General features: G+C 42.0%; 2 protein-coding genes across 6 annotated transcripts; both read right to left on the bottom strand.

Moving 5' to 3' along the window:
* Positions 1–218: 218 nt before the first annotated feature.
* On the bottom strand, positions 219–5,317 carry LOC308136247 (MOB kinase activator 2). Of its 2 annotated transcripts, XM_080504508.1 has the most exons (6): positions 4,918–5,317; positions 2,128–2,267; positions 1,913–2,009; positions 858–982; positions 726–766; positions 219–599 (listed from the first exon to the last, which is right to left on the bottom strand). In XM_080504508.1, exons 1-6 carry the CDS (start codon positions 4,995–4,997, stop codon positions 528–530), a joined length of 555 nt encoding a protein of 184 aa, XP_080360634.1. In that variant the 5' UTR covers positions 4,998–5,317; the 3' UTR covers positions 219–527. The 2 variants fall into 2 exon arrangements, with proteins under 2 accessions (XP_080360634.1, XP_080360633.1); XM_080504507.1 differs by having other exon boundaries at positions 219–766.
* A 677-nt stretch (positions 5,318–5,994) lies between these two features.
* ppp6r2b (protein phosphatase 6, regulatory subunit 2b) lies at positions 5,995–20,746 on the bottom strand. Of its 4 annotated transcripts, none has more exons than XM_080504503.1 (26): positions 20,603–20,746; positions 19,020–19,156; positions 18,725–18,880; positions 18,506–18,604; positions 18,004–18,190; positions 17,265–17,402; positions 17,105–17,170; positions 16,880–16,992; positions 16,681–16,794; positions 16,291–16,411; positions 15,869–16,030; positions 15,573–15,788; positions 15,412–15,476; positions 15,210–15,325; positions 15,021–15,106; positions 14,852–14,929; positions 14,676–14,773; positions 14,533–14,590; positions 13,978–14,102; positions 13,674–13,846; positions 13,434–13,590; positions 12,950–13,029; positions 12,272–12,482; positions 12,049–12,072; positions 10,683–10,829; positions 5,995–10,044 (listed from the first exon to the last, which is right to left on the bottom strand). In XM_080504503.1, exons 3-26 carry the CDS (start codon positions 18,850–18,852, stop codon positions 10,011–10,013), a joined length of 2,796 nt encoding a protein of 931 aa, XP_080360629.1. In that variant the 5' UTR covers positions 18,853–18,880; positions 19,020–19,156; positions 20,603–20,746; the 3' UTR covers positions 5,995–10,010. The 4 variants fall into 4 exon arrangements, with proteins under 4 accessions (XP_080360629.1, XP_080360632.1, XP_080360630.1 ...); XM_080504506.1 differs by having other exon boundaries at positions 15,246–15,325; XM_080504504.1 differs by having other exon boundaries at positions 15,582–15,788.
* Positions 20,747–22,282: the final 1,536 nt, after the last annotated feature.

The raw sequence follows: 22,282 nt of genomic DNA, 5'->3' as shown, positions 1-22,282 counted from the left end.
TATTAATTGATGCATTTTCTTAAACACAGATCTCACCTGTTAAATCATATGTACACACAGTATGTCGCAAATGTTTATTACTTGAATCATAAAAGAAGATTAAAAAGCAATGTTTTTTTTATTTCCCTTAAACATATGAGATCATATAATATTGGTATCAAAACATGGTTTTGCAAAATACAATAATGGCACCAACAGGGTTAGTTTGTCTGAGTGAGTTTCTTTTGAGAACTCAGGACAGCAGATCCTTCTTTTTTTTTTTTTTTTTGCAGTCTTTTAGTGAGAATGAGCTTGAAGATTATGACCTTATCGACAACAAAACAATGCGCCTTTATCTTAAAACTATACAGACATGCAGGATATGTTTGACACACTGACACGGAACGACAAGTGAAGTTTCATATTGTTTGTATGTGCTTTGCCATGCTGCAATGTACAATTGAAAGTATATTTTAAAGCCCACAGTGGTGAGAAGTAATAAATAAATATGTGATGAGAATGTGAGGATTCGATTTTGGCCTGATGGTTCAGCGTTGCTGTGCCAGAGCTGCAATCAGGTCCTGCAGTGGCTCAATGTCTTCAGGCTCCAGCAGTGCATGCTGCTGACAGAAGAGGATGAGGTGGATGAAGAGGGTGTTCAGATGTGGATGCAGGCCCATCGCGAGAGTCTCTCTGTAGTGAGACCAGTAAATGTGGGCAAGAGTCCTGAACAAAAGCAAAAACACCTTCTGGACCAGAAAGAAGAAGCCCGTCGGAAATACTGAGCCTGAGGAACAGAGGAAGGAGGAAAGAAAATAAAAAGGCTTGAAAGGTGAACCGGGACGTGGCGTCGAAGAAGAAGCGTAACTCCGGTTTACCTGCTTTGGTGGGGAACACGTCTTCATCCGTGAGGAGCTCCTGAATATATGACATGGCGTAGTCAAAGTAAAGCGGAGCAGAGCACTTCAGCTTCCTGCCGTGGTCGTCAGTCCAAACATAAACGCTGACAGGGAGAAGCAGACACCTCCATGAGGACTCGTCATGCAGGACACAAGCGGCACGGGGCAGTTTTCAAAAAGCAAACATTCTGACATCCGTCTCATGTCAGCTGAATTACGTCATCTTAACCTCTTAAACAACTCTGCCTCAACCTCAATTAAACAATTGTCCAAACAAAAGTGTATGTGGTCAGTTCATCCTCATGGAGCTCCTGTGTGTACTACAGCTAAACCACAAAGTAAACATTGGGAGTATTTCTTTTCTTTTTTTTTAGAAGAGCAGTCTTTTGGTTCATATCTGTTGGACCAAGACATGAATGCGATCCAGTTGGCCTGAGGGTTTCTAGTATCATCACTTAAAGACATGAGTGACTTCATCATCTATTCATCTGTCTCAATGATTGAACTGCTCATCGCATGAGAGTTAGTAATAGTGTAATTAATAGTTCTCCCTGCTTCATTCTGGGCTTGTGGCCTTTGTGTGCGGCGTTGACATGTTCCCCCCTGAGTATTTGTATCATTTCTGCAGATATTCTGGTTTCATCCAACAGTCTAAAAACACGTGTGTCAGGTATTTCTACTGGTTATACTTGTAGAGGTGTGTGTGGGTTTTTCTATTCACATTTCTGACTTGGACCAACCCTAAATTTGACAAAGTGGTACAGAAGATAAATTAATGTGTAGTTTGAGAGTCTTTTCCATTCAAAACTGAGGAGAGGTACTTATTGGCCAAAAAGAATTCAAAAAAAAAAAAAATTCCACAAGAATGTGTTCATATTAATAGGAAAACTGTTGCGGTATGTGCCAGCAGTGCGCTTTGACAGCATTCTTGAAACACTGTTCACTTGTATGGCCTCCTGTTCGGCAAAAACAAACCAAACAAAACAACAACAAAAAAAAACCTAATAATTATAGCATGATGCTCAAAAACTCACACGTTGCCTGGTCCACAGGCAGTAGGACAGGTGCTGGGAGTGCAGAACTCTGACAACGCACTGGAGAACAGGTTTATATGCTTGAAAAATGACACCGCTGAAAGAAACCAGTAAGAAAAACATTACATCTTGCAAATATTGCTTTTTTTGGTGGTTTTTTTTTTTTTTTTTTTGCAATATGTGTTTTTGTGGGGATGATGTGGGGTACTGCTTACTGTTGCTGGCGAGCCACTCTGCCTTGTCCACGCCTGGAGGCAGCGCTGTGAGGACAATCATGTCTGTGTGTGGGATCCGCTGACTCACATACTGCTGCAGCAGATATGGACGCTCCTCCTGATTATTGTTATTAATTCCCCTTGGAAAGACAGAGCAGAGTTAATGAAGTGGAGACACAAATAGAAAGGCAGAGAGAGAGAGAGAGAGAGAGAGGGGAAGAGAGAGAGAAATCACTATTGAAAACTACCAATAGGTCAGTGGATTAATAACCTGCTGCAGTCTGTAGATAAGACGTTTTACACTCTCTGGGGCCAACACACACACACACACACACACACACACACACACACACACACACACACACACACACACACACACACACACACACACTCACACACACACACACACACACACACACACACACACACACACACACACACACACACACACACACACACACACACACACACACACACACACACACACACACACACACACACACACACACACACACCTGAACACTCAGTGTTCCAGCAGTTAATGTAATGAAGGGAGCTAACTCAGAGCTGGAGTAATTACTGTTAATGAAGCAGACTGCTGCAGTGTTCAGCGCCACAAAAGCAAATAACTGAGAGTAATGTTGTGCGAGATAATGGAGAGCCGAGTGTGGCGGCTTGCTGGCTCCAGGAAGATCTGTCTTTTCCTGCACAAAGCAAAAGCACAGATACCCCGGCGAAGAAAAATGTGGTGAAAATAGAAATGCTGATTCAGCATCTGCCCTCGCTTTACAATGAGCTATAAGGTTTAAATTGCAGGGTGGGGAAAAGGTGTTTGGATCCAAGTATGTCATTTTAGGATACGATACCATTTAAAACTATTCAGGTGTATTCTCAAGAAAATGAATGTCACTGAAAAGAGACTTGTTTTGTCAGAAACACCATAACATAGGAATTAAAATCAGAAAAAAGGCTCAACATACTGTATTTCAGCCTTAATTCTAAAATATATGGAAGTTTTCAAATTGTTATCAAGTTAGAGGAACAGATAGATTTACCACTGTATTCAAGTTTTTAGATGTATGATGTATGATGATTTTATGTAAACGACATTATTATTATTACAAAATCATCCAAATCTATTTAACGAAATGGATTAATGTTTAAAACTACAAGTCAAAATTTCTCAGTGATCTATTGGTGGACGGACCTCCCGAAAATGCTTTGTAAAAGTTACCAAAAAATTTTTTTTTCTATCAACTCAACAATAGGAAATGTGTAAATTCAATTTTCAATTGTAAAATGCCTATTAAGTGCAAGTGTACAATATGCGATTTAATGTTTTCTGTGCATGAATTGAATTAAAGGTAATACAATTTGACTTGATTTTGTAACATTTGATGTCCCATACAGAAAGCATTAGTCACCTCTTAAAAGCAGACTAAAGACTTAAAGTGGTTAAGATGGAAGTGCTAAAATGAGGGCATAACTTAAAAAGTTACCAGGGAAATACCATTAAATAAAAATGCCTGAAAGCTGCACTGTAGTCTCGTAATTGTGTATTTGTACTTAATTGCCTTCTGTCTCTGCTTTGATAAAACACATAGTGGATCTTATTCGCTGGAACTTGTGTCGGCTCCAGAGCAAGGAATGAATGCTACTTGCCAACTGCAGTGTGTCCTGGAAAAATCAAACTGGTCTGCATGATTTGACTTTATTCAAAGCAAGAGTGCGAGGTGCAGAAAGAGTGATCTTATCTTTAAATGAAAGACTTTTTTTTTTTTTTTCAAAGACCATGCTTCAAATTGCTGTGAATATTTCAATGTGTGGTGGATGGGGCAGCTGCCATTGTCAGTTTTTAGATATGAACACACGCTCCCACGGCAGCTGAGGGTTTACTCAGTGTGACCTTGCCTTGCCTGTGATAAGGGAAAACACTGTGCTCTCTGTAGTGCTTCAATCCCCCTGATGTAAATGTGTGAGTGTGTGTGTGTGTGTGTTTGTGTGTCAGAGAGTGACGGAGCTGGGCAGGGAGAATTTGTTTAATGGTTTAAACAGGAGGTCTTTGTTCAAAGTAAAAGCCAGAAATAGAGCGAGCGGGAGGAACAGCGACCGACGGGAATGTAAACATGAGCCGAACCAAAAGGTACAGTCAAGTAAAACCACGCCACACCACAAAAGACTTTCCTAAAGCCTACAGGAACTTGTGTTGTTAACATCCTGCTCCGTTCCAGATCGATGGCGTACGCTCAATTACCGCCTCTTGGCTACCAGTTGTCAGCACACAAACACAACGAACCCGGAGATACTTGTAATGTTGTGTTAGTGTGTAAACACTACCCCTCCGCGACCCTGCTCTCCCCCATCTGCTCACCTCTACCTCTGGCGTGAGCGGTGAAGTAAACAGCTGGCTGTAAAAGATTCACCCCGCACAAAAACATTTGCATAGTGACTGGGCCGAAACACAGTTTCTCCAGTGTTGTGGTTCAAATCTGCTTTCTCGACATGTGTTCCTGCTGTTAAAGGAATCCACAGCCACTGATGCCATCACGCAAATATGTAACACACACACACACATACACGCGCGCTCTTATCTGAGAACATTCCTCAGTAAACCATAGGCAGCATGCTTTCTAGTTTCGTTTCCTCTTAACATCATTACACATACCTGAATGTCACTTTAATGTGAGCTCTATGTAACAGTACAGGTATAAACTTTAGAGCCAAATCACACGAGACTCGGTGGCAAATAAACAAAACAAGGTAGCCCGAAGTAGAAGGAATGCTACTTACTGTTTCTCATTGCTGATGTCAGAAGGCTGAGTCTTCCCATCTGCCTCCGAAGCTGAGGGGTAACTATGGCAACCCCCCATGGCGTAAAGCTAAGAGTGGAGCTGTTGGTAGTGCCAGCCCCACTTTTCCATCCCAAACACACTAACACACACACTCCTACATACTTGGGGAAACATATGGTTTCCTCTGCTCTGACGCACACATCTCCCTCAGCTCACGCACACACATCCATGCAGCTGACACACACACATAGAAAAACAAAAACAAAAAAAACCCCACTTCCTGCAAAGTTTCTCCCTAAAGCAAGTCCAGAAGTTGACGATTTGTCTCCTGCGGAAAACAAATGAAGCCGTCTCCTTCTTTTTTTACTCTAGCGGTCCTGTGTCAGTGTGCTTATGTCTCCTTTGTCTGGACTCCCACACCCCACAGGCTCCTCCTCTCGCTCAGCACCAAGCAGACAGGCAGGTTTCTCCACAACACATTTAAACACACAACTCCGCCTTCTTCCCCTTTTTCTCCCCCCACCCTATGTATACACAAGCTCCGTTTACATGTACGCGCTCTCCATGCGTAGTCAGGTTCAGGTGACAAGCTATCTTTTTCTACTTCCAATTTTTGAAAAGTTCGCCGACATGGAGGGGAAACTTAAGTAGTAATGGGTGTGGGGATTACAGGTGTGCGTTCACACTACGGAGGAATGTGATGATATACATCTGAGCCGAGGAATGAAACCCCACACCCACAAGTGAAAAGGGCAGCGATGTATAGTTAGGGCGGCAAGGGTGGAAATCAAGAATGTGAGCAGAGTATGGACACAATGGAAGGGTCTTCGGGTTCTTCGCTAATGTTTCGTGAACTAATTTCAGCTCTGCCTGCAGCACAGGGAGAGCTCTGTGACAGACAGATGTAGAGGGAAAGAGTGCGAGGTGTGAGTCCAGCTTACAGAGAGACATATAATCCATTTGCTCCCGTGCCCCAAAGGTAAACATATTCCAAAAAGTGCGGCTCTGTTTGTACACCGTGTGTTTTACGACAAGCTGTTTGTGAGACAAAAAAAACAGGCTCATGTTTCTTCCTTGACATATTTATTAGGTTCATATATGAATGTACAAGCTAAATTGACAACAGGTAACAGACACATTACTCTCTAAATTTAAAAAGAAAGAAAGAAAGAAAGAAAGAAAAAACCTCACCAGCATCAGTTCGCTTTATAAAAAAAAAAAAAAAGGCATTGAACAACACGACTGTCTTTCCCACCACTTCAACAGTCACACACAAAGATACCCGACTGGAATATGAAGCTCTAATGTCAAACAAAACACAACTTTCTGAAATGGCCTCAGTGTCAGTAACCTGCCTTCACTTTCAATCAAAGTGTTGGGACTCACACTGTCTAATACAGTGAACACCCACTGAGGCGAATGTGCAAACTGAACGGCACTTAAAAGATGACTGTGTTGTACCTCGTGCCTTTATGTATTACGTTGCAACACACCCGTAACCAGACTGCGCACACAGCGCTCCCAAAGAGAAGGGGACACACAAAAGAACCGCAGCTCTTATTGCAGGGCGTCACTATAGACACGATGCTTTACCTACCCTCTGAGCCTAACCTTAACCATCACCGCAGTGTGCCGAACCTTGACCCTTACTGGGACCTGGAATAAGTAGAACCTTTGCCTTTAATAAGATGTAAAACAATTTGAAGCATTGCTTCATGAATGACAAGGCCAAAACCATACACACGCAATATTGAAGGTAAGTATGGTTTGGCGAGAAACACGTAAAATATTCGGAATCTGTATACAACCATGATAAAAAAAAAGCAAAACAAAACAAAAAGCCCTATTTTCCACCCCTTCTTACACCAAAACAGAAATGCGAACTGTCCGAGCAGTTTCACATCAAACTCACAAGCGAAGAGCATAAACACAGGTGGCTGTTATCCAATATGAATCTTCAAAGTCTTTCTTTGACTTGTGGCGTCACCCTCGACTGCTGATAACTCCCTCACCCAGTTGACAAACATAAAAGTGGAACTCGAGGAGGCTATTGAACAGATATGGAAACCAGATTTGCGCTGGTGGGAAGACACACTTTGGCAGAAAGCGTCGAAGAAAAAGTAGTCGAGAGTATCCACGTGATTCACTCATTCAAAGTCAAACATTCCCACGTCTTTGACAAGGGGGAACAACAACGCTGGCATTTCTAACTACCAAACACAAACCAAAAGTGCTTCTTGAGAAAGTGCCTTTTAAAAAATAAATACAACAATCTATGAAAATCATTCGGTTAGGCATATAATGCAATTAAAGTTGACTCCTGCCCTGAGAAAGAGAGAGACGAGGAGGAAGATAAAGTAAAGCATGACTGTCTTACACATCTTTACTTAAAGGATAACTCTGTCCCGGTACGACTCAGGCTGTGTTGTTTAGCTTTTTGCTTTTGCTTACAATAAAAGAGTCAAGGAAACAACTTTAGTGTAAGTCGGATGAAGTTCAGTGAGGATGGGAGACGGATCCCATAGTGATTGACATGCTAAGTGGGTGTTGATATGCAACTGCACACTAATGCACTATGGATTCAAAGGGAGCTGGTCTGTGTTTTGGTATTTTCCGTCATGTAAATGAGTGATTGTTCTATAAAATAAGGCAGAAACGCTGAAGGAAGAGGTTAGCCGTTGAGGAGAAAAGTCACTGTCTATCCTAAGATTGGTATGAGTTGATCAAGCTGGTGTTCAATTACAGCCACTATCTGTTTCATGTCTGTGAGCCTGGTGTTGTTCAAAGAGAGAATTCCTCAAAGATGGACAATCGGACTAAAAGGGGCCCTCAAAATGTTTGGCATGAGAGAGACAGCATAATAGGGATAGAAGGCGATCGAAGGCTCGGATTAAAAACCTCATGAAAGATAGTTCAAAAACTGTTATTCGGAGGTAAGATTAAATGTTTCAGTTTGAATTTTCTTTGGGAAGTTTGCGATCTTCTGTCTCTCCTTTGGGTTTATGTTTATTTCTTAAACATATGCCAGGAAGAATGTGTCAATTTAAAATGTCTTGATTTGAATCCAATTTTGAGCACAGAAAGCACAGCCAGTTTATTGATCAGAAATGAACCCAGTGAATTAACAGCAAATGTGATAATTCTGGGCATGTCTGCCATGAAATAACTAGTTCTGTCGAACTTAGTCAGGACATAAAGATCAGCAGTAGATAAAGCTCCAAGCAGAATTACTGGAATAAGGCAAGGTGTGGTATTTTTTTTTTGAAAACCTAATCCCTTCTCACATGGGAAAGGTATGTTCTCACTTATATGATAAAAAAAAAAAAAAAGTAATTTCTATAAAAAGTGTCTCCCTAAAGAGTGATATGTTTAAAACCAGATGTGTCAATGTTATTATATTGTTCACCTTTGTACTCTTGTCAGGCTTCATGCAATTAAACCAATAATTATATTAATAATGATGAATTAAAATGACACCCAAGTTATAATAAACTGTTATTATCCTTTAAGTAAACATTAGGGAAGACATACTGCAGACAACTGGTTCAACATTCACAACGGGTGCTCTCCAAATCTCCCACGCAGGAAGCATGTACCAAAGGAACAGGAACTGATGCTGGCCCATTAACCAAAACACACACGTTGTTATTGCCTCATTTCAAAAGTACAACACACATACGATACACACGGTGCAATCTGCAAAACAACTGCCTTCCCATACATTGGATTGATACCAAAAATAGATATAATGTTTTTATATACTGTTTACATTTATATTACGTTTACATATTACTGGGAATAGCCACAACCTAATACAGGTTCAAATTTCACAATATTACATTTAAACAGCTCTGAGAGTGGTATGAATTGGTATGTGCACATCACCGGGTCATTTTTGTTTAATTTTTTTATGCTTTTTTTTCCCTCCGTTGCATGTGTTTGTAAATATGTCTGTGTGTGTATGGCACTGAGTGTGTGTGTGCGCGCGTGTGTTACACAGGTGTGCTTTCTTTGTATCGGCATACTGCTCCATTGACCTGAGAATGTACTCTGTACCACAGAGCTCACACACACGCTCACACGCACACGCACACGCACGCACGCACACACACACACACACACACACACACACACACACACACACACACACACACACACACACACACACACACACACACACACCTCCGAGATACTGAACACAAAGTGTGTCCGTTCAGTGTGATCGGAACAAATCAAATTTTGCTTGAGTGAAAAATGAATCCAAGACTATGTGTGGGGAAAATAAAGTCCATTTTTATAACTGGAACATTTGCACTAATAAAGTGCCTGCTCGGCTGAGTGTGCACTGAAATTCAGCAGATAAAGTCGAGGTGGGCGAGATTTACAAGAATCGTGGCTTTTTTAATATTGGCTCATTTTGTGAATCTAGCTCTTCTTACTAAAGTGTAAACAGTCAAATGCTTTGCTAGAAAAACTCAGTGGGCTGTGTGTGTGTGTGTGTGTGTGTGTGTGTGTGTGTGTGTGTGTGTGTGTGTGTGTGTGTGTGTGTGTGTGTGTGTGTGTGTGCGTGCGTGTGTGTGCTCACCCAGACTGCAAAGAGGCTCAAATGTAATGAAACTGATTCAGAATTTAAGAAAAGTTGAAACTTCCGACTTAAAAGTTTTGTAGAGACTAAAGTGCAGCTCGCACTCAAACACAATATTCATCACAACATGTATGAATGTTTTGTTTTGTAAATTTCATGGGGGGGGGGGGGGGAATGGCTTAGTTACACAGTTGTAACAATTTGGCTTCGGGGTATCTGGCACAATGAGATTCTGTGTAAAACTCTTTGAAAACAGTTCAGTTATTATTCGATGAAGGTGCATTAGAGACATCACACGTACCCCTGGGTAGACTTCTGGTGTCCAACACAAATACTGTTCAGAACGTCAGTACTGAGGAGCTCCCATTCACTTACTTGTCTTCGGACACAGAGGGGGCTTTTGGGGGGGGGGGGGGGGGGGGGGGGGGGCTGCTAACACGAAGCAAAAGTGGCAAGGCTGTATGTTAATGAACAGGTATGACGTGTATGCGCCTGAAATCACGTCGTTAGGCCGGACCATTAGCGGAGGACTGCATGTCTCTGCGAAACAAAAAGAGAAGAAAGAAAGAAAAAAAAGGGGTTGTGTCACCAGTAACATTTTACGACATCCACTGAATACACACGTCTGAATATGTTGGGAAGCCGTCCTAACAATTATAGTCTAGGTAAATTCTGTTGGGTTTATGGCATCAACTGCCATTATAAAAACGAGTGAAGGTCATCATTGTGAGATATCTTCATACCAATAATCTGCTTCTGCAAACTGAACCTGATGTAAAACAATCACTGGAACGAATGCATATTTGCTTTGTCTCTCACCAAGCTGTGCTTTTTGTATTGAATAACAGACTTCCCACACTGTAAGAACCACCACTTCAACTAATGTGAATTAGTTCATTTGTCCGAATCAGCCAAACTTTAATACTCATAAGTGTAGTATAGTCTCTGATCCTGGCGAGCCTGCCTGCACGAGGCCCGCTCACCTATTAAATTCAGACAATTTTGAAAACGCAGGTCACATCTGTGTCTGCAGGCGCACAAAAATCTGCGGGTCATCAGGCGCCCCGGCCAAGGACTCTTACACAAGAGGCGCTTAAACTGGGATGAATCACTGATTTTTATGTTTGATGATCTCACTCCTCCTGTATTAACACGCACACACACGCACACAGACTTACTGTGAGGCAGCAGCCGACTGGTTAGTTGGACTGGTGGTGATTGGGCTGGAACAGTTTCCATGTTTTTTTCCCTTTTCCATTTCTTTTTCATTGCCTGTCCCTTTGTCTTTCATGGACATTTTGTCAACTGGCACCTTGTCTGCTTCACTGAAAAAGACAAAACAACATACACAGAATTTTATCAAAGAGATAAATTGACAGGAGCCTGTTAAATGTTTCTATGTAGCGAAGAGCAAAGCAAATATTGTTGCAGCTGCTATTTCCCTCCAGTTGTCTGATCTGTTCATAATGGTCATTTACACCCATTGTTCTGTCAACCAAAGTCAGACGGGGCTGCACTGAGGTTCACACTGCAGTTTGATTGTCCAAAGTGGGATGTTTTAAGTGTAGCATGCTTGTCAGTGCACTGTTAGTAACTTGCTAATGTATTGGGTTGTTAGGATGTTGAATTATTTAACTGGTTGCACGTGTTTGCACCATGCTATCAGACACACTGTTAGTGGTTAATCGTGTATATTTGGCCTTTGCAAGGTTATAATTGAGAAAAGCATTATCTAATCACAAAACTGCAGTCATTATTCAACCACTACCAACTCTGTGGTGAAACTGAATGAGTCAGATACAAACCATTCAACTATCATTTGATCTCTAAAATGAAAGTGAGCTGTTTCAGGATGTTTGAGGATTGAGGCCAATTCATACTTTCCACATTCATGTCACGAGGGTGCGTGTGATCCAAATTTTGTCATCTGCCCGAGGCCACATGAACCCCTCTGCCAATGTTTGCGAGCAGTCCAGAACGTATGAGCATGTGGACTGCACGCACTGCGAGCATGCCAAATCTGCATGTACCAGTAACACAAAGTAGATGTTTCTTTAAGGTGAAGTTGATTTACGTATAAATATGTCACTCTCCGAGACGCCAGACTTCATGAAAGAGGACACTGGCACATTGATTGTATTACGGTTCCTGCAAGTATTTCCCTAAACGCAAAGAGAAAAACTAAATCTTTTAAATGCAGACAAACAACTGCACCAAATTGTAGTATAAAGGGAAAAGTATGTACTTTTTAAAGTTAAAATCCACATCTGTCTTTGGTTTTCGAGCACATGAATTGGCTACAGAAAGTCATTTTATGAACGTGAGATTGGTCCAGCATAGGAACAAAAGCAGTTCTGCATTTCCTCTACAGGGCACTGTTGAAGTGTTAGTGATTTTTCTTTTTCATGAATTAGCATGGACCTGAATTATCAACCCTGTTAATTGTAACGGGCAAACCAAAAACGTGACACTTCACAAAGTCCTTCATATAACTTTCGGAAAGCATTCCAAACTTCAGAGAAGAGGACCTCAAGCACAACATACCGTCTGACTGCAGGTCTGAATATTCTGGAGTCAAGGGGAGATGAGAAAGAAGGGAACAGACACGAGGACGATGACATCAGAGGAAAGACACAGGAGGGACGTAATATTTCACACAAAACAGTTCGGAGAGGACAGAGAAAGGTGGCGTCTATAATAGCTCTTCAATTATACTCAAAACGAAGGGGAACACAGAAGGGTGTGTTTGAGTGTGTAGAAGTTACACCTTGTGAAAACTGCCCTCTCGTTTTTGGCATCCATGGTAAGCCGGATGGTCTCCTTGCCAGCGCCTGTGGTGATGGTTTCCGTGGTGACCGTCTCACTGGACGTGGACTCGGTCTTGGCTTCTTCTTCGTCGCTGTCCGAGCTACTGGAGGACGAAGTGTCTGAGGCCACGAGTGGCGCTTTCCTCGCCACGCACACGCTCCACACACACGCTGTTCAAGTCAGGGACAAGAAATGCTCGGTCTTTGTTATCGAGGAAAGGAATAAAAGCCATCTCGCTGACTTGAGACTCTCCCACTGGCACACTGCTTTGTGTTCGGCTCAAAGCTTTACGAACTACAACATCAAGTGGTTTTCCTGAAAAAATAATGACTTTTCAAAGCTACCAAAAATGGTCTCATTTTCTGTTATTACTTTTTTTTTTACTAAAATTGACCAAATCCTGAGAGTAAATAAAATCCGACTGATTTACAGCTATTCAATATTATGTGCAACTGTTGAGAAAATCTAAACATGTTTTCTCAAACATTTTTTAAGTCAAGTCATACAACTATTCATCCCCGAGGGGCAAATCAAAAGTTTGAGATGCACTCCTTTCAATCCATGATGTTATTTTTGTCGCATACATTGTTACACATATTTTTGTTGTTGCATAATGCACAGTTGAACTTGCGCTTACGGTTCTGGTTTGGTTTGTTGTTGTCTGATCCACTGAGATCGGAGTCCACAGGAGAGCTACATCTGGGACCTGTTTCAGAGCTGGTGGACAGAAATCACACTGATAAGAAAAGTCAAAGAGAGTACAACACAGCTGATAAACTATGTATGTGCAGGAATTTAAACTTGGAGGAAACTTTTTTTCAGCTTTATGCCTTTTGAAGGCAAAATAACCAGTGAAAAGGGAGTATAAACTGGATCACTGACTGGACATCAGACAATGAATAAAACAAAATACTAATGGAAATATTATGCTGTGAAGCTTTATATCAAAATATAAAGAATGGATTTGATTATCAGAAACTTTATTTATGACTATCAACATTTGATCATTACTGGACAGCATATTCTCGTGCTTTCACAATAACTTTAGAGAAACGAAGCCCTGATATCTGTGACGCTGTGGAGGAATTCAAGGTTTATATTTAAGGCGTGCACACGCTCACCAGCAGAAAGGCTGGAAGTCAGTGAACTTGGCCCACCCCTTCTCCTCAGCCTCTGTTGCAGCTGGCTGAGATGTTGGAGCGTCCCAGGCTGCAAAGCCCACGCCTGCTGCTGGAGCCTTGGAGTTCACCTCTCCAAAGTCTGCCACCCAACCGGAAGCTACGAACAAAGAGGACGAGCCCCGTCAATGTCACCGACTTTTCTCACGAGCCGTTTTGGTAAACAACGTGAGAGCGTCTCACTCTTCGTTGTGTCAGCCTGGTCCAGACTCGAGAAAGGATCCAGGTCATCTTTAGGGTCTTCTCCTTCTTCAGAGTCTGAGTCTGCTGTGTCAGCGACCTCAGTGCCAGAAGACGCAGTCCGCTCGCAGCTCTTACTGGTTACTTGGCTTTGAGATGGCTGTGACCCACCAAACCTTGAAATAAATGAGTATCTGTTTTATGGAGAATGTAGTGGCAATTCGCTAACAGAAAAAATAAACCGCAACAGCTTGTGATAAAACCCTCCATGTTGAGAGCTTCACTAATAAGGTGTAGGTATCTCTACCTGTTCCGGGACTTGGTTTGAGTTGCATAGTTTATCTCTTTTTCCTCCCAGATATCTTCATCGTCATCATCATCAAAGGGTTGTATTCTCTCTTTGGAGCAAGCATCAAACGCAGCTGTGTTGGCCTTAAAAAAAAAACAAACAAACACAATTATTTCAATGGCACCTCTGCAGCACTCCCTGTTCCACCAGTCAACACTTTGTCAGTGAGCTGTGACATTTTTTTCTGCCGCTTAGTGGCTACTAGATCAAATATTTGGAGCAAGCTCTCACAGAACTGCAAGACAATTTCAACTATGAATTCTTCCACAAAGCTGAGGATTGTCCTGTTGGCTGCAACTTTTTGTCACAGCAATAATCATTTTATGATATAATATAGCTTTAACGACTTTATTGTAGTCCGTTTACGTTTTAGCAATTCTTTTTCCTTAATTACTTTAATAATCGAGTTGTCATGTTTTTATACTTCAAAATCATTTAAAACATCGAAGCGTGAGAAATACCACAAAACAATACACTTTCAATAACTGGAAGAAAACTTTTAAGTGAACTCACACTGTCCTGGCCTGCGTCAATGTTGATATTGATCTCTGCAATGCGGTCAAATGTTGCCCTACGAAAGGTGAAGAACCGACTTAAAAAGCACACCGAATAAAACACTCCACTGGCCCACAGAGACAAATGGCATTGTAGTTTACCCGATGCTGTCATCGTGATCAGTAAACTCTTCGTCATTGAAACCAAACTGATCCACAAAGTTAGCAGTCATCTGCTGGATCTGATAGTCTGAAAAGGCCTACAAACCCATAATGATCATTAGCAGCAGGGAAACAAGCCGATGTCGCCAATATTTTGTGTGTATGCCTGTGTTTACCTGCTGTATTGTAAGTTCTTTAGGGAAGGGGCTTTCCATATCATCCTCGGAGGAGGGGCGAGGGTTTCCACTGCCCACCTTAATATGGAGACACAAACAGAAAAGCAGTTTGAATGTCTGTACGAGACAAGTCAACCAGCCATGAGATGTCACCGCGTACGGGGTTTACCAGGTCGATGGTGTTCTTCATATTGGTCTCAGACAGTGTTTGGTCCACAAAAGTTTCCCAGCGCCCTCTATAGTCCTCTGGCAGATCTACATCAAAACACACAAAACAATCCATGTCACCAATGTGATTTTTGCATTCTGGACATTAATCATTTGCCACCCACAAGAACAAGCTCTTCTGTCAGCACACCTGTGATGAGGCTACTAATTTGGGTGTGAACTGGACCTTTTTCCAGGTTGTGGACAACTGTGTTGGCGATCCTGGTAAGATGTCCCATGTACCCTCTTCTCATACCACCTTCTGACCTAAACAAGTAAGTACCATGCTGATTGAAATTCTCATCTTTACACCATCTGATCATCAATCATGGTATAAATGCAAAGTTCCTCACTGCATTTTGTCATTCTCCTCCCAAGCCTCCAGAATCCTCTGGACAAGGTGGCAGTGTTGAAACAACTGAGAACAGAAATCATTGATTATTCTTTAATTCACAAGGACCAACACTAGCCAACTACTGTTGGCTTTAAAGTCACACAACTCAGAAACACCTACATTAGTCACCATAAGATTATGTGCAGTGTCTTCAGAGGTCACTGGAGGTTCAGACGCCGGGGTCTCAGTCACATCCTGCTCTTGTGATGCTTCTTCTAGAGGATTGACCTTTTCCTGAAGTCTCATTTCATGAGCACAGGGCCGTATGATAGCAGCAACACAAAGCTCCACTTGAAGATGCAGGAAGTTGTTCCATGTATATTTGAAGAACAAGTCCTAAATAGTAGGCATACATTCATGTCACTTTTTGAGCATTGCACAATGGAATAGAAATGCAGCATGTTTGCTTCACTCACCAGAAGAACATCCATTGTATTGAGTCTGCAGAGTTCCTGTGCTACGACTGCATGGCTTGAGGAGCTCGTATAAAGCAGAGATGCCACTAGTCTGGCTACATGCAGACGGGTATTTCCCAATGGTTCCTCCCACACGCCCAGAGACGTCAGCATTGGATCTCGCTATAAATGCATAGTTAAAACAGCACAAAGGAATTTCGAGAATTTGTAACATGGCCACGCAGGTGAGGTTTGTGTTACAACTGCAACTACTTGCAAGCAAATGAACCTTATAAACAGAGAATCTAAACTACATAATGAATAATGAAAATTTTTAATGCATTTCATTTATTAATTACATGTATTTATCTATGTTATCATATCAAAACCAAATGGAACCAAACAAAAGGACCGACGTACAATTTCACATTTTTCTTATGTACCTTGGGTGGCTCCAGAAGTAGTTGGTGGAAGTGTGTCAGATGTGGCTGGATGGCCAACAAAATACTGCTGTTAACAGTGTAGCTTCTCTCAAATCCCTGAGCATCCATTATGCCGTCCACCCTATCACAAACACAAGCAGAGAACACATCCATTGTACCAATACAATGAAGCATAAACACTACTGGATGTTAAATTCATCGCTAACGTAGAAAATGCACATATTGATCTTTAAATAGAATAAAAACAAGACAGTCTTATGGAGTGTATTTAAAAAACCTGCCAAGAAGAGAATAGAGGCAAGATGAATATCCTGATTATCAACACAACCCTTATTAACCATTTAATATCTCATTGAAGTACAAAATATCAACAAAGTCTCTTGCACTCACACAGGCCTCCTGATTTCCAGCAAGGTGAGAAGAACTTGAATCCCATTAACAATACAGCTCTCAGTCCTGTCTCCTGAGAACATGTTCTGCAAAAGCTGCTCCACACACTCCTGCCTGGAGAAACACAATCCATAGTTCCTCACACTCTCTCCATCCTGTCAAGAGACTGTGAACTTTTGTGTGTTTCTCTCTAACTTACGATTCCAGCACAGTCAGCAAAGGGTCCGGCTGTGAAATCTCTTGAAGCTGACTGGCCTGGTCTCTGCTTAGTCGAATGATATCACACAAAGTCTGAGATGCATTGGATTGTCTCTGTGAGAGAAGAAAACACAAGACAACCATATACAGTCAGTCTGTAAATCTTAATATCTTAATCACAAAATAAACTACTTATCATTATAAATGGAACAGGGGTCTATCCTACCTCTTCATCTCGCTCTGGGTGAATGAGCTCTATTAGTCTCTGGGCCAGTTTCTGTTCATTTAGCCACTGTGGGGGGAAAAAAAATCTGACATTATAACTCCACAGAACTGCACAGAAATGTGGGCCAAAACCTTTGAATGTATTTTCATTTGTCTCTTACAATAAGAGTCTCCAGTCGGAGGGGGGGTGGCTCCACACAGCTGATAAGACGGAGAAGCACATCCATCATGGCCGATGTATCGATATGCTTCAGGACCAAGGAAAGGAATTCCTCTTTCCTTCGCAGGAAACTGATCACCTGAACAAATAAGTCAGCAGAAGGAACACTGGGGAACTTCTTGAATTTATTTTAATGAAACTAAAATATTCAATACACTCTTTGAGTTCAGCTTTCAGAGACTTGACGTCAAAAATAAGCGGCAATAAATTAATTACTAGGGATTTCATTCATCTGTGAACAGATAGTGTGAACTATTCTTCTTGGATACACGTAAGAATGGAGTCACTGCCTCTGGTAAGATGAATGTCTTTTAAGCTGTTTAAACACAGCTAGTTAAAAAGTCAGTCTGGCCGTTAGAATTTAAGTTAAGTTATCTCAGTCCAAAATGGCGAGAATAGTAAATGGAGCACGACAACATTTTGAGAATATTTATAATAAATATATCAACAAGTCTTAAAAATGTCCTGCTTCAGGTTCAACCTAAACTATTTGGATAGCATGGCTGTAGGTTGGCATTTCAAAAGAAAGACATCTCTGGAGTAGCCAATGTATTTATGTTTGCAGCCATTCAATTGACAATTTCACCTTCAATCTCTGTGAAATTAATCAGAACATAAAACGCATCCATCAGCATTTCCGTACTCTACCCTTGGATTTATGTCGTGTAAGTGTGCATTACCTGTTCGGTCTTTCGTGTGATGAGGTTCCCAATTGTCTTGCTGAAAAAAGATGCCAGGAGGGGGTTAAGCGGGGATGGCTGCTCCAGGAAGGCATAAAGAGTCTCCAGCAGAGGTTCCTCATTACCCAGCTTATCATTGATCACTCCCACATCACATGTCAGCAGCTCACATGCTATATTTGGATACCTGTAACAAATAGAGACAACATAAGTTATTTATAATGATGCTGTGGTAAAATCTTTACCTAATTGTTCAACTTGTGTTAGTTAATATGCTAAATTCAAAGTAGAAAAAAAAACCGTATCCCAGCCCATCAAACAATTATAAAGCAAAAACTATGCAGTTATGCCATTTCTTTCAATCTGTTTTTTTCCCTAAGATCCAGTGTATCACAGGATAAGCAGGGGAGCGATGTGATGTACTGCACATTGCAAAACAAATTATTTTCCTGGATACAGTATACGACATCATCAGCATTTTTTTTTACACGACATCACGTACTTGAAGCGTTTGGTCTCCTCTCCGCCTGCAGGGGGCTCTGTGGTAATCAAACGGACCAGCTCCTGCATACACTGGTCCTGACACAAGAACAGGAGAAGTCTACAAATCCCAAGGTGATGATGAGAAAAAGAAAGTCAGTTAGTAGATGTTCGAAAATCAAAAATCCATTATAAGTCTGTGGCACTGCGGCAGCTACAGCAAGGCAAGTAACAAGCAGACCTCCTGTTCTGGGCCTTGCACTCCTGGAGCACATCTTCCTCGTCCATGAGCTCTGTGAGTGTGACATCTTCCTTGTCCAACAACGCCTCCAGATGGGAAGATGTGTGTAAATCAAACTTCCAAAACATGGTTGCCGTCACCAAAGCATACACTTAACTGTCGGCCAGAAAAAGATAAAGAATGGGAGTTAGCGTCATAACTGTGTGACAGGCATGGGCGTAGTAACACTCGTTTTGACTGTGTGTGGTGCAATTACCATTTAGATACAATACACAGCCTGTATGTTGATACTTACACTTGGACATGAACTCGTATCCTCAGTTGGATGTTGCAAAACAGAAACTGTCCTTATTGATACTGCCTGGCCAGTACATCAGTCAGCATCATTAATTACACACAGCATGCCCAAACACGGAAGAAACTGCCTTCGGCCTGGGAAACAAGAAAACAAAGCAAATCTTAAAAGATCATTCATTTCAACATCTTCTACTAAACAAGAGTTAAATTCCATATAAATGCAGAGACTACACTTGCACTCTGTGAAAAGCAGGAATCGATACATGACTAACCTAGTTAGTGCTTGTCATTTGTTGCCACTATACACCCAGCCTGCTGTGATGGCGGCCTCACATTTACAGTTTCAATGATTAGGATAATAAGAATAAACATAACAGTTCACACAGATCTACAGACAACATACAAAATACTATGCTTCTGATTGCCTGATATTGTGTTGATAACACCAGAAAACTACACGCTTTCTCAGAAGTGAAACCAAATCAAACCACAAATACAATGCAGGATCAGCCGAACTGTGCAGAGTTAATAGATCACTTGCATCATCTGTATATTTAGTAACAGCATGACTGATACCAGAAACAACACGCAAACTGTTTTGCATGAGATTTTACAGGTACTTTGTTTAAAACACCTCCCAGCTCTTGCTCAGATTTTATCAACGTTTTCATGTAATCCCAAACTGACTCCACGAAGTTGAGATTAACGCTCCTGATTCGTCCTCATACTCTAAAATAGTACTTAATGACATTGGCTGAATCTGGAGTAAACCTGGAACCAGCCAGAAGTTTACTTCAAGATGTAACAGGAACATTTCTCTCACACTAAAACATTTGCACATTACTGTATATTAATACAAGTGTTCCATTCTGTTATTCATGATAAGATGATGTAGTTGGTATACATAGCAAAGTCACAATATACACAGATCAAATGGGGAAATGTATAAAATTTACAGCATAAAATCAGACTTGAAAGACGAGAAACATTTGACTCTGCGTATTACACATCTTTAGACCAAACGAGCTAAACAGGTGTCCACATGATGTGCTAATTGAAGTATTGTCCCCGAAGCTGGACGCATATTTCCCGTTAAACAGCAACAGCCACGTCCAGGTTTGACACAGGCCTGTCAGGCGCGCTGACATTGGCTTGTTACGGGGTTACCGCTAGCTATTACCGGGTGATAACGGGAGCTGCCGGTGGAATTGGCCTCGGTGGTTAGCTCGTACGAAACATGAACTTCGCGTTCACGCATTTCATTTTTCGGCGTCTTTCCTTTTACCTTTTCACGCGAAAACCTCACAGCGACCCGCTAGCAAAGCCACACGCTGCTAACGTTACAGAAAACTATTTCCACACGGTTCACCGAAGAGCTGCAAGGCTTGTAAAAAGCTTCGCCAGGGTCGGGTGGGCGGGGGTTTTTTTTATCGGGGCTCCGGGCAGCTGGTGGTGGTGGGACGACGTCCTGATTCAGATCGGGCGCTCAGTTATCATCCCCCGGCCACATGACGGCGCGGCGCGGCTCGCGCATTCCTTGCGTTCGGCGATTTCTCCCGTTTCGAGACGAGCGGGTCTTACCTCATATTTAATCATTTCACGAGTATCATCTCCAAACGCCACACTGCGAGTCGACGACTTTGACTGTCAGGTCATCCGGAGGAGGCCCGCAGCAGCAGCAGCGGCAGCAGCAGCAGCCCACTCATGATTGCGCTGTTAGCTTAACGATCCTCCGCCTCAATGCAATGTCACTTCCAGGAGCCGTCACACGGAGGCAGCGGCCGCCCGCAGGCTGAGGGGCCGCCCGGGGGGGGGGCCCCGTGGGGACACGGTGCAGCAATCAGTCACAACAAAAAAAAGAAAAAAATACTAATAAATGTGTCAGATTTGCTTACCAAAATGGCGACGACCTGAAACGCAGTCAAAAGTTCATACTGCCTATCAACTGTATGAAAAGAACTCATTTGATGGATCTCATGTCCCTGCAATAATATAACCAAGGGGCTGGATTTTAAGTAAGTCAACCCCGAGTATCATAAAAGTAATCTTAAGTGAAAGATTGACAAAATTCAATTTAAAGTCAAGTTTGTGTCAAACATGAGGCCAGTCTCCCAAACCGGGCACCAAACCATGAAGCAAACTGTAAAAAAAAAATTGCTTGCAGTCATTGGCAAACATTATAACAAAATATTTCAGTAAAATAGATCTACTGTTCAACTTACTTTGCAACTGTGAAGCTTTACAGCAATAATTGCATGTTCCTTGTGTTTGGACTGAACTGAGAAAACAAGCTTTGAGTTTCTCTTCCCCCTCTGCCTGGGACGCTCTGCAAATCAAAATGTCCAAGCTGCTTTCTTTAAATCATTTCCAATCTTTATTACTCTTCAAAGAGCGAGGTTCGATTAATCAGTGTTCTCATAACCTTTGCCTACGAAAACCAGACACAGAAAATAATGTGTATTTATATATTGGTTGGTATGTATGTATGTATGTATGTATGTATGTATGTATGTATGTATGTATGTATGTATGTATGTATTCAACCATCTTTTCGCAAAAAACTGTCTGTTGCCATGGCGATGTCCCCTGCTCAATGTTTCACACAGTGATGTTGCTACCTGACTTACCGAGTTGACATGCTATCATGCTCGTGATGCTAACTAGGTTCCGTAAACAAATACGGTGTTGGCGAAGGTATGCGCTCTATCGAGTGCCCGTTCTAGTTGTTTAATGTTTTAGGCACATCTAGTGTATATTAGGAAAGAATCAGGAATCTGAATGAAGGAGGGCACCATCTCCACCAGGTCCCCATAGATGTGAAGTAGGGCGTGGTCCACCTTGGTCCTGCGGAAGTCTATGATGACCTCTTTTGTTTTTGTGGTGTTCAGCAGTCGGTTATTGTTTGCACACCACATGGACAGATGTTATACCTCCTCTCTGTAGGCAGTTTCGTCCCCTCCAGTGATGAGCCCCACCAGGGGCAATTGGTCCGCAAACTTGAATATCCAGGTAGACGGGTGGGAAGATACACAGTCATGTGTGTACAGAGTATATAAGAGAGGGTTGGTGGAGGACAGGTGGGAGCCCAGCCTCACTGTCTGTGGTCTTTCAGTGAGGAAGTTCTTTATCCATGATCGATAATCAGCTGGACTGGAGGGCGAGGGTGATGGCGTCCTCGGTGGATCGGTTTGCCCTGTAGTAGGCAAACTGATGAGGATCGAGCTCTGAGGAGAAGCAGTCCTTGATGTCATGAGAAATCAG

Source organism: Blennius ocellaris (assembly GCF_963422515.1).
Source record: "Blennius ocellaris genome assembly, chromosome: 11".
NCBI lineage: Eukaryota > Metazoa > Chordata > Actinopteri > Blenniiformes > Blenniidae > Blennius > Blennius ocellaris.
This window is presented reverse-complemented; position numbering and strand designations above follow the sequence as displayed.

Bases quoted from the DNA above. Each gene is read 5' to 3' on its own strand.
- LOC308136247 (XM_080504507.1), bottom strand. From the start codon at position 4,997: ATGGGGGGTTGCCATAGTTACCCCTCAGCTTCGGAGGCAGATGGGAAG. The intron at 2,268-4,917 runs GTAAGTAGCATT...TGTCTTTCCAAG, and splicing joins GACATCAGCAATGAGAAACA to GGGAATTAATAACAATAATC. The intron at 767-857 runs GTAAACCGGAGT...TCTGTTCCTCAG, and splicing joins CGTGTTCCCCACCAAAGCAG to GCTCAGTATTTCCGACGGGC.
- ppp6r2b (XM_080504503.1), bottom strand. From the start codon at position 18,852: ATGTTTTGGAAGTTTGATTTACACACATCTTCCCATCTGGAGGCGTTG. The intron at 17,171-17,264 runs GTAAGAGACAAA...TTCCCCCCACAG, and splicing joins TCCGACTGGAGACTCTTATT to TGGCTAAATGAACAGAAACT. The intron at 16,993-17,104 runs GTAGGATAGACC...CTTCTCTCACAG, and splicing joins ACCCAGAGCGAGATGAAGAG to AGACAATCCAATGCATCTCA.